This window comes from Piliocolobus tephrosceles, chromosome 5 (genome assembly GCF_002776525.5).
Source record: "Piliocolobus tephrosceles isolate RC106 chromosome 5, ASM277652v3, whole genome shotgun sequence".
NCBI lineage: Eukaryota > Metazoa > Chordata > Mammalia > Primates > Cercopithecidae > Piliocolobus > Piliocolobus tephrosceles.
In genome coordinates this window covers 132,302,317-132,314,466 of record NC_045438.1, presented here as the reverse complement: position 1 = coordinate 132,314,466, position 12,150 = coordinate 132,302,317, and the positions used below count along the sequence as shown (strand labels likewise).

Genomic DNA, 12,150 nt, shown 5'->3' with positions numbered 1-12,150 from the left:
TGTAAACTGGCCCCAACTTTTCGTCTTTAGCTTTACCCAAGGTAGTGTGTACAACTATCTAAGCTGTGCTTTATACAGCTCCTTAGATGACGATGTGCATGGTCTTCCCTGGAATTGTATGATATGGTAGTAACCTTGATTTTTCCCACCCTTTTGCATTAATCCTTCACTCTAGCCTGATTGGTTTACTTTCTCTTTCATATACTAATAAAGCCTTGTTTATTCTTATTTACCTGCCAGTTATTTGTCATTCATCTTGCCTGGAATGCCCTTTTTCCCTTTTCTGTATCTAATCTCTGCATATTAATAGCTACACAGTGAAGTATTACACAGACATAATAAAGAATGAGGAAGATCTGTATGAAATCCCATGGAGTGATCTCTAGGATATACTGTTAAGTAATATAACAAGGTACAAAAAAGGGTATTTTATTTGGTAGAATATGGTATTCTATCTTTTGTATAAGAGAAAAAAGGAGTTAAGAATATATGTATATGTACACATATATTTGCTTATATCTGCAAAGAGAAACATACAAAACATGCAAGATAAACTAACAAAACCAGTGCTGTGGTTTGAATGTATATGTCCCTCCAAAATTGTTATGTTGGAACTTAAACCCCCAAGGTGATACCGTTGAGAGGTGAGACCTTTAGGAGGTGATTAGGCCTTATAAAAGGGGATTGAAGGAACCTAGCTAGCCCTTTTCCTTCCATCATGTGAGGATGTCTAGACACCATCATCTTTGAGGAACAGGACCTCACCAGACACCCGATTTGCCAGCATCTTAATCTTGCTTGGATTTCTTAGCCTCCAGAACTGTGAGAAAAGAAATTTCTGTTCTTTATAAATTACCCAGTCTCAGGCACTTTGCTTATAGCAGCACAAATGGACTAAGACAACTGGTTATCTGCAGGGAATAAACAGGAGCAGATTGAGAGGGAAAGGGGGAAGGACAGAGACTTCTCTGAACATTCCTTTTTTATGGGTCTTCAACTTCTGAACCATGTAAATGTTTTACATATTCAGGAAATACATTTTAAAAATAATGGAAAAATGCAATAATTGAATATAAAGGGAAACAAATGAACCTACCTTACAGAACATACAGAGAAAAAATACACAGTAACTTTTGAATATAGCATGCTGACTGTACATCCTTAGTGGGATATACTTTAAGGACAAAAAGAACTGCCCCCCCCGATCAAAACACCTAAACTTACTAGGTTTATTGTTAGTAGTAATTTGACATTATAATTCTGAAACTGTCTATGAATCAAGAATTTCAATGTGAGGGAAAAGATACACTAATATAAAATGAGTTAGGAAAAACCAGTATTAAATTTGAACTGAAAATATCAGTATAAACTCGATTGATGAATGAATAAGAGAGACTAGGTCTTGCTGTGTCACCCGGGGTTGGAGTGCAATGGCATGATAATGGGTTATTACAGCCTTGACCTCCCAGGCTCAAGTGATCCTCCTGCCACAGCCTCCTGAGCAGCTGAGGCAAGTCTGAATCATCACACACCCAGATAATTTCTTATCTTTTGTAGAGACTCAGTACTTTTGGAATATGGTAGCCTCTTACAGTGAGTTAATAATAGTACTAGAAGGAGGTCTTGCAGACATTTTAGATTTCCCCCATCCCCCTCTGTTTCCCCTCCCCCAACCTTCATCCCATTTTAACCTATTCCCAGAAATTCTGGGTGTCACCAGACAGCATTATGTGCAGCAAAACAGAAAACCTGCTTAATAGAAAACATTAGCAGAGTTCTCATTAGCATGCATAAAGAAAAGCACAATGAAACTAGACCAAGTGGTTTTCACATAAGAACAGACTGGAAGGGCTAGGATTTTTCAGTTTGGAATGAAGGTTTGGCAAAGATACAATTACTTCTTAAGTTTGATTATGGGGTATGGGTTAAGGGCAAATTAGCTTATTTACCAAATTCTGTGGCATCCTACTTCATCTTCACCTTCCACTTCCTACACAGAGTGGAGATATGGTCCTAAGTATAAATAAGGGTACTGCCTTTTAAAAGATCATGTCTTTGCACTATTAACTTATGAAACGGTGGCTCACACCTGTAATCCCAGCACTTCGGGAAGCCGAGGCAGCTGGATCATGAGGTCAGGAGATCGAGACCATCCTGGTCAACATGATGAAGCCCCATATCTACTAAAAATACAAAAAGTAGCCAGGTGTGGTGGTGCGCACCTGTAATCCCAGCTACTTGGGAGGCTGAGGCAGGAGAATCGCTTGAACCGGGGAGACGGAGGTTGCAGTGAGCTGAGATCGTACCACTGCACTCCAGCCTGGGCAAGAAGGGCGAGATTCCATCTCAAAAACAAAAACAAAAAAACAGTATTGAAAGCATTATGCTTTTGAGATACATCAGTATTATTGCCCCACCCCCATTTCAACTATTTTTTTTTTTTTTTTAATCTGAGTAGTTCAATGGTAGGATATTGAATTTAAGGGAATAGTGATCTAGGTAAATATCTTGTTTTCTTCAGAAATAATTGACTAGGAGAAACTGCAAATAAGAAAACATATAAATTTATTATCTACAGGTTATTGTGGATTCATACTCAAGATGACTGTGCTAGAGAGAAACCAGTGCATTCTTTTTTAGGTGCAAGGAATATGTGGAGATAATTTCACTATCAAAGACTGTATATAAATTTTCCAAGATGGATAGATGATGGTGCTAAAACTGTTTTGCTGTTCCAGGTCAGTAAAATCAAGATTCAACAAACTATGGGCCTTCATGGGAGGCCTGTGAAATAAATAATAAAATATATACTCTTAAAATATATAGCTCTTTAGAGTGTGTAAAGTGCTTTTACAGAATGTATGGAAGTGAAGCATAAACTGGCTTGCTGGATGTTAAGTTTTCTTTGCTTCACAGCTGTATATTCTGGGTTCCATTATTAATATATTTTTTTAACTCTTGCTGCTTTTCCAAAGCAGTCTCTTCAGTTACTGTTAAGCTATAACAGAGGGTGGTGAACCTTTGGTTCTTGCACATTGCTGTGACCTTCAGAGTTCTGTTGATCAAAAAATAGTTTTGCAGCAATAGAGAATTATATTGTTGTTGAAGTGTTTTGTTTGTTTCTTTTTTTTTTTTTTTTTTTGAGACAGAGTCTCTCTCTGTCACCCAGGCTGGGTGGTCTCGGCTCACTGTAATCTCTGCCTCCCGGGTTCAAGCGATTCTCCTGCCTCAGCCTCCTGAGTAGCTGTGACTACAGGTGCATACCACCACACCCAGCTAATTTTTGTATTTTTAGTAGATACGGGGTTTCACCATGTTGGCCAGGATGGTCTCAATCTCCTGACCTCGTGCCGCCTGCCTCGGCCTCCCAAAGTGCTGGGATGACAGGGGTGAGCCACTGTGCCTGGTTGTGTTTTGCTTCTTTTCTTCTTTCTCTTTTTTTTTTTTTTTTGAAACAGGGTCTTGCTCTGCTGCTCAGGCTGGAGTGCAGTGGTAAAATCACAGCTCACTACAGCCTCGACCTCCTGGGCTTAATCATCCTCCTGCCTCAGCCTCCCAAGTAGCTGGGACTACAGGCATGCGCCACCATGTCTGGCTAATTTTAAAATTTTGTTTAGAGATGAGGTCTTACTGTATTAACCAGGCTGGTCTTGAACTCTCAGGCTCAAGAGATCCTCCTGCCTTGGCCTCCCAAAGTTCTGAGATTACAGATGTGAGCCACTGCGCCTTGCCTTTTTTTCTTTCTTTTTTCCTCCCCTTCAATCTGTTCTGAGGACCAAGATTCATTTGCGGAATGGCTACAGAAGTGAACCAGGGTAGGCAATGAAAATATCATTCAAAGTTGAATGAAGCATCCATGCTGGAAAGGGAATAGAACCTTACTATTATATTTAAACTGCCTGCTCTGGTTGGTTGAAGAACTTGGTGTCAGTTTGCTTCTTAGGTTCCACAGGTCAAGAGATTTTTGTTCCATCCATTCTGGGATTTTAGAGGAAATGGAGTTTATAGGGGACTTTGGGAAATGCTGGGTTAGGTGCTATCTGAAAGTATGTGCCATTAAACATTAATCCTGGGTTGGGTGTGGTCTCTCACACCTGTAATCCCAGCACTTTAGGAGGCTGAGGCCGGTGGATCACCTGAGGTCAGGAGTTTGAGACCAGCCGGGCCAACATGGTGAAACCTCGTGTCTACTAAAATACAAAAAATTAGCAGGGTGTGGTGGTGGGTGACTGTAATCCCATCTACTCGGGAGGCTGAGACAGGAGCATGGTGTGAACCTGGGAGGTAGAGGTTGCAGTGAGCCGAGATCACACCATTGCACTCTGGCCTGTGCAACGAGTGAGAGACTCTCTGAAAAAAATAAAAAAGAAATCCTGAAGGATTTCTTCCTTTCCTTTTTTTTTTTTTCACATGGAGTTTTGCACTTTCACCCAGGCTGGCTCTCTGCAACCTCCACCTCCCAGGTTCACGCCATTCTCCTGCCTCAGCCTCCTGAGTAGCTGGGACTACAGGTGCTCCCCCACCATGCCCGGGTAATTTTTTGTATTTTTAATAGAGACGGGGTTTCACCGTGTTAGCCAGGATGGTCTCGATCTCCTGACCTTGTGATCTGCCCACCTTGGCCTCCCAAAGTGCTGGGATTACAGGCATGAGCCACTGCGCCTGGCCCTGAAGGATTTCTTGAAAAAACAAATTCTGAAACCAAATCCATTTGGGAAAACTCTGCAAATTGAATCCTGTCTTGGAGTTCCATAGTGCACTCTGATCTTATTCATCAAAGCATTTGTTTGTTATAAACAACTTAAATATTCATAGGGAGGAGAGTAAAACTGTATTAATAGAATATTATACAGCCCTTAAAAACAAATGAACTAAATCGTAATCTTCAATCATAGATGGTTCTCAAGAACATTTAGAAAAACATTACAGAATGAGAATGATGCATATAGTGTATAATTTGTGTGTTTTTAAAAAACTATATGCTTTCCCCAGTATATCTGTATAATAAATATCCATTTTAATAAAGTCTAAAAGGATTCATACCAAGTAATGATAGTTACTTGGAGAAATGACTGGGATTGGGAATGATGATCAAAAGGTCCTTTTTTGCATTATCTATAAGGTTTGAATTTTCTTGGGAATATATTTGTGTATTACTTATAATAAAAATTAATTAAATGCAAATACCTTTTAAGTGCTGAGAAAGTTACTTTATTTTCCCTCACTGGTGATACCTACCCTGCTAAACTCCAAGTACATCCATTTATTAATTCACCATATACAAATTAAACTGATTTTGGAGCCCTGGTTTTATAAACTAGGACATTTTTTATTCCATGATAACAAAATGATTTTCTTACATTATGAGATTAAATTAAGTGGCTTATACAGTCTAGTCCATGCAAGTTCTCAAGAGGCAGGCTTAGTCAAGCTTATTGTGTGTCGGTTCAAGAGATCTTTTCGAGTGCAACAAAGAGAAGTTTGAACTTGGTTCTTGAGCAGCTAGAGGAGCTGTAAGTAGACTGGAACATTATGGTTCAAAACCAATTAAGATGAAAGAAGCAGACCGTCTTTGGTAATGTTCTTTCCAATTCCATGGACCTCGTTCTTTATCTTATTCTCTAGACTTGATTTTGACATCTGAGCCAAACTTGAAGGCATTGGTGGTTCTGTTTGACTTTACCAGTCGCCAAGCTTCAACTTTAAATGGCTGCGTTTTTGTAATATAAATACTTTTTTTTAAGAAAGGATAATTGTGAAAAAAGCTGTAGTCACATTGAAGGTTTTCTATCAATACATTCACTTTATTCTTTCAGAAAGATTTCATCAACTGAAAGTATCTCTTCTTGAGCATGATTTATTTTCAGGCGTATTCCTCTATCCATCTTACCAAAGTGGTCATTTTTACATTTCATCTAAGTGAAAACTGATCAATTTTATGCTAAAAATATTTTAATATACATTATGAAGGGATTCTAAATTTAATTTACATTACAGATATTATGTTTATTTTTTATAGATGTTTATCGGCACCTACCACATGCTTGGGATGCCAGGAAATTCAGAGTATTAAAATGCATTACTGCCCTTAGCTTCCTGTTTCCTAAAATATTGTTACGCATGTAATCCATATGCATACAAATTACTGATGATTTAAGATGATTCTTCCATCAGAATGCCAGTGGAAACTTGTACAGTGTAAACTGTGAAACTGCTAAGTAGAGTGAACTTCAGGAATATTTTGAGTAGTTTAGCCCCCATCGAGGATGGAGGGGTTGCAGGGCATGATTAACCAGCAGAAAGTTATGAAGACCCCTGTGTGGCTGCTGTGGCGTCTCCATCCTGCCTGATCATTGGGGGTCTTGCACATGGCAGTTACATAGTGTGTGTTGGTCATGGGGACTTTGCACTGCTTTCGAGAAAGATGAATGACATGATTAGCTTTGTAGTCAGTGTGATTCTGAGGTGGGGTTTCGGGATTGAGCATAAGGTATACAAAGTAAAAGAGAGAAAAGGGAGATAAAAAAGGAGAACTTGAGCACTACAATCAGAATTAGCTTTTTTCTTCAGCTCAGATGATTCTCATACTGGCTTTAAGGTTGTGATTGTTTTTTAATATCCTGGTGCTTAATTGTTGCAAAAGCGTATGTGTCAATTTAGAAAAACATAGGTTTTCTTTAGTTGAAATTTGAACTCCCTGCTACCCTATGTCTCTGTAATATGAATACCACAAAATTATTGTACCACCATTTAATGTAGAATTGATCATGAATGTGGCCGAAGTCAGTGAATTTGATGTCTGTTCATGGATAAAATTATTCCCTGGTAACAAGTTTATCTGCATTCTTAGTGATTTGATAAAGACCATTTAAATCAGCCCAATTCCTATTAATCTAAAAATCACAAAAATGTGTAAGATGCCTGTTTCTCCTGAGAACAGGAATGCTAGCTGTCAGTTTTCTAGTCTGGCTTTCATATCATGGAAGTCCTTAGAAATCTGTTTTTTGAGTTCTAAATCATGCATATTCCTGTGTTCCAGGATTTCTCTCTGATCAAACAGACAGTTCAGGACTCAGAATCTAAGGATGAATGTTCACCGTGGCAGTGACAGTGACAGATTATTGCGGCAGGAGGCCAGCTGCTTAGTGGATGATACTTCAGCTGCAGCCCAAGAAAAAGAAGCAAATAGCCTGGCTTCATCTGGTCCTCATAATCTTACTTATCCTCTAGGTCCCAGGAATGAAGGTACAGTGATTAGCTCTTGACTTAATTTGGGGGGCTTTCCAATACCAAAGCATCTACTCTACCCACAAGGCATGAATGTGTTTAATCTAAATAAATTACGCAATTAATTGCTTAGCTTGCATATCACAATTATATAAAGCTGACCTTCACAGGAAATATCCACTTATTTAATCAGTCTGGCACATCTAATGTGGTGATAATGGTATTAAAACAAACAAACAAACAGCCACAGGTTTGGAGTCAGAAGACATATTCAACTTCTAACTCAGCTGCTTATTAGTTGTAACCATGGATGAGATCCTCAGTCTTTCTGAGCCCTGCTTTTTCTTTTTTTTTGAGATGGAGTCTCACTCTGACCCAGGTTGGAGTGCAGTGGCGTGATCTTGGCTCACTGCAGCTCTGCCTCCCAGGCTCAAATGATCCTCCCACCTCAGCCTCACGAGTAGCTGGGACCACAGGTGTATATCACCACACCCAGTTAATTTTTTATATTTTTGGTAGAGACAGGGTTTCACCATTTTGCCCAGGCTGGCGAGCCTCACATTCTTAATCTGGAAAACAAGGCTATTAATATTCTATCTAGGCCTGGTGCGGTGGCTCACACCTGTAATCCTAGCACTTTGGGAGGCCAAAGCAAGTGGATCACTTGAGGTCAGGACTTCAAGGCCTGCCTGGCCAACGTGGCAAAACACCCATCTCTACTAAAAATACAAAAATTAGCCAGGCGTGGTGGCAGATACCTGTAATCTCAGCTACTTGGGAGGCTGAGGCACGAGAATCGCTCGATCCTGGGAGGCGGAGGTTGCAGTGAGCCTAGATCACACCACTGCACTCCAGCCTGGGCAAGAGAACGAGACTCTGTCTCAAAAAAAAAAAAAAAAAAAAAAAAAGAAATGATTCCTACCTCACAAGAATAGTAGATTAACAAATTAATAGATGTGAAAGCTCCTGATAAACTGAGATTCTTTTTAACTTTTAAGTAAAACAATAGCACCAATAATAGCAACTACCATTTATTGAGCATTCACTGTACTAGGAACTTTACATACATTCTTTAGATCAGGGGTGGCAAACTGGTCAAATCTGTCTGTTTTTGTAAATAAAATTTTAATGAAACAGCCATCATGTCCATATTGTCTATGGCTGCCTTCCTGCTACAGTAGTGACAGAGACTGACCACAAGCCTAAAATATTTACTTTGTGGCCCTTTATGGAAAATTTGCTGACTCTACTCCAGATTAGTCCTTACAACTATTATCCTTGTTTTACAGATGAGGAAACTGAGGCTTAAAAAGCTTAGGTAACTTGCCCAGGTTCACATTGTTAGAAGGTAGTGGGCTGAGATGATTTCTATATGTGTATTAACTGACAGAAAAGCATATCCATCAGGGAGAACTTGTGCAAGGAGTCTCTCTTCCTACTCACCCTTTTAAGCAGGATAGAACCTGAGGTTTCTTCCTTGGGTTTAGGAATAAACCCATTTTACTTGCTTCATTATTGGGGAGAAATCAAGCATTATAAGGAACTGAATTAGTAATTCAGGTATCTATTTCTTTCTTTTTTTTTTTTTGAGACAGAGTCTTGCTCTGTCGCCCAGGCTGGAGTGCAATGGCACAATCTTGGCTCACTGCAAGCTCCGCCTCCTGGGCTCACGCCATTCTCCTGCCTCAGCCTCCTGAGTAGCTGGGACTACAGGCGCCCGCCACCACGCCTGGCTAATTTTTTGTATTTTTAGTAGAGACGGGGTTTCACCGTGTTAGCCAGGATGGTCTCGATCTCCTGACCTCGCGATCCCCCCGCCTTGGCCTCCCAAAGTGCTGGGATTACAGGCGTGAGCCACCGCGCCTGGCCCAGGTATCTGTTTCATTTTTAATAAACAGCACCTCAAGTGTGAAAGCCTATCCTGGTGATCAAAGTGTTTCTTGCTACAAGCTTGCCTGTGGGTTACCTGGAAGCATAGCTTTTGGTGTGCAAACATGAGACCACATTGAAAGTTTATGAGAAGCTATGGGATGTGAACTCTAAATAGGTTTTTGGTCTATATTTTTGTTGCCTTTTATCTACAAACAAATGGGAAAAAAAACTAAGTGTCCTCTGCCCAACAATTTATTTGGTTGTCTTGAGTGTAGGAAATCAGACTAATTTCCCAGAGGTCAAGGGCATTAATCATGTTCCTGAATTTGTTTACAAATTTTATAAACATGACGGGTGGGAGTAATTCAGTTGTATTGATAACATTTTTTTCTTTTTTCTTTTTTTTCAAAACGGGCTTGAAGAAAAAGTAGAAAAATGTTAACAAATCTTAACCAAATGTAGGTGATAGGGCGTATGTATTAAGTTTGTGCTTCCCCATGTTTGGAATTTTTCATTAAAAACCTTTTTTACATTAAAACAAAATAGGGCTGGGTGTGGTGGCTCATACCTGTAATCCCAACACTTTGCAGGCCACACACCAGGCCTATTTTTAAGTGCTCTCACAGCCTTAATTTCAGTTTATAATTGAAACAGCCCTGTGAGGTAGATGGAGTGAACATTATTTATCCTCATTTTATAGATGATGGGCCAGGTAGAAAAATTAAATAAATTAACTGGCCGGGCACGGTGGCTCATGCCTGTAATCGCAGCACTTTGGGAGGCCGAGGCGGGCAGATTGTGAGGTCAGTAGATCGAGACCATCCTGACTAACTTGGTGAAACCCTGTCTACTGAAAAATACAAAAAATTAGCCAGGCATGGTGGCGGGCGCCTATAGTCCCAGCTACTCAGGAGGCTGAGGCAGGAGAATGGCGTGAACCCGGGAGGTGGAGCTTGCATGCAGTTAGCTGAGATTGCAAGACTGCACTCCAGCCTGGGCGACAGTGTGAGACTCCATCCCCCAAAAAAAAAAAAAAAAAAAAAAAAATTAAATTAAATTAATTGCTTAAAGAAAACAGCTTTTTGGTGATACTGAGAAACAGATTTTACAAATGAATCCTAATGCCATTTGCGCTGGAACTTCTCTGCTGAGAGTAAGACCTGCCTTTTTGAAAAAATAGTGTAGGTGATGTTAGGATTCTCCTGCACATAGTGAAAATGCCTTTTACTGTGAATTTCTAGGAAAAGTAATATATTGGAAAATTAAAGACTATCATTATCCCTTCTGGGAAATAAATTTTAAAACAATTTTGAAGAATTTGAAAATGAATAGTTTTGGCACATATTAGTAGCAGGTTCCTTAAATAAAACACAGGAAATATAAAAGTATTATTTAGCAATAGAAGTGAAAACAAGTAAAAAGCGAATGTGTCTGAATCAACACCAGGGAAGGTACAGGGAATAGCAGGGGAGACTGATGGGCCTCCACATAAATTCTTCTCTACTGTTTTTCTTAACCATATACATAGTTTACTTTAGAAAATTTAAACAACATTCAAGTGTGGGCATTCTGCCTTCTTCCCCTCCCTCCGCCAGCCCTCACATGTACATGGAGGAGATCCAATATGAGTCTCTAGTTTGTTTGCTTGCTTTTTACTAGCTGTAGGCAAGAGGTTTTTTGCCTGTCAACACCTAAAATTTAGGGGTTTTTGTGTGTGTTTGCTTGTTGTTTTAAAGAAGATAGGGTTTTTCTCTCAAGGCTTTTGCTCTCAAGTTGTTTTGGTTTCTTTGTATGTTCTTTTAGACCTCTCACTTGACTATGCCTCTCAGCCAGCAAATCTTCAGTTCCCTCACATAATGCCCCTTGCTGAAGACATCAAAGGTTCTTGCTTCCAAAGTGGGAATAAACGGAACCATGAACCTTTTATTGCTCCAGAAAGATTTGGAAACAGTAGTGTGGGCTTTGGCAGTAATTCCCATTCCCAAGCACCAGAGAAAGTGACGCTTCTTGTAGATGGCATACGTTTTGTTGTGAATCCACAGATTTTCACTGCTCATCCGGATACCATGCTGGGAAGGTAACTGATAATTTTCTTCCAAATTCCCTCTGTTCTCTATAAATGGAAATACCTGCTGTGTATCTTGCATTAGATATAACAATAAAAAGCATTGTATAGGCTGGGCGTGGTGGCTCATGCCTGTAATCTGAGCACTTTGGGAGGTCGAGGCAGGCAGATCACCTGAGGTTGGGAGTTTGAGACCAGCCTGGCCAACATGGTGAAACCCCATCTCTACTAAAAATACAAAAATTAGCTGGGTGTGGTGGCAGGTGCCTGTAATCCCAGCTGCTACTTGGGAGGCTGAGGCAGGAGAATTGCCTGAACCTGGAAGATGGAGGTTGCAGTGAGCTGAGACTGCACCATTGCACTCCAGCCTGGGCGACAGAGCGAGACTCCGTCTCAAAAAAAAAAAAAAAAAAAAGGCATTGTATTTTTATTTTTCTGCCCTCATACATTTGTGAAGGGAAGGCAAGCTGGCAAAAGCCTAATACGTGTTGGTATTTCAGGGTGGGGAGAGTACTTCATTTACAAAGCCAGTATAGTAAAATGAGCCCCACAGAAGAAAATAAAATCTATTTGGAAACTATGAAAAAATAACCTGCTAAATCTCATTCTCTGCTCCTCTACAAATTCACTCTAAGTAATGTTTTCAGAGTTTCATAGGTCAAAGATGCTGGGGTAAGGTGAGACCTAAATCTTGCTCCCTTTTTTTAAAAAAATAAATAAAAAACAGTATTAGGCAAATGTTCTACATGGCACAAGAACAAAGCCATTTTACTGAAAACCATTTCCCTGCCATCTATTGCAAGTTTTCTGCTTGGCAACAGATGCTATGCTGTCATTTTCTAATGCTTCCATTACTATTCAAGTTTTTTGAAATGTAATCTTTAAGTGGAGTCTTTAAACCTAGTTGCTTTGTTGTTTGTTTCATGATTGCCCTCTTTATTCTTCATGGTCCATTCTCTGTGCTGCTTCATTCAGATTTATCCTCT

General features: G+C 39.8%; 1 protein-coding gene across 3 annotated transcripts in view; it reads left to right on the top strand.

Annotated features, from left to right (window-relative positions):
• KCTD20 (potassium channel tetramerization domain containing 20) overlaps nt 1-12,150 on the top strand; it is a 56,833-nt gene that overhangs the window by 29,688 nt on the left and 14,995 nt on the right. For 2 of the 3 annotated variants that reach the window (XM_023212655.2, XM_023212654.3), the window contains exons 2-3: nt 7,040-7,245; nt 10,903-11,176. In XM_023212655.2, the coding sequence (XP_023068423.2) occupies nt 7,086-7,245; nt 10,903-11,176 (434 nt within the window). In that variant the 5' untranslated portion in view covers nt 7,040-7,085. The remainder of the gene's footprint in view (nt 1-7,039; nt 7,246-10,902; nt 11,177-12,150) is intronic. The other variant, XM_023212656.3, reaches the window with a different exon arrangement.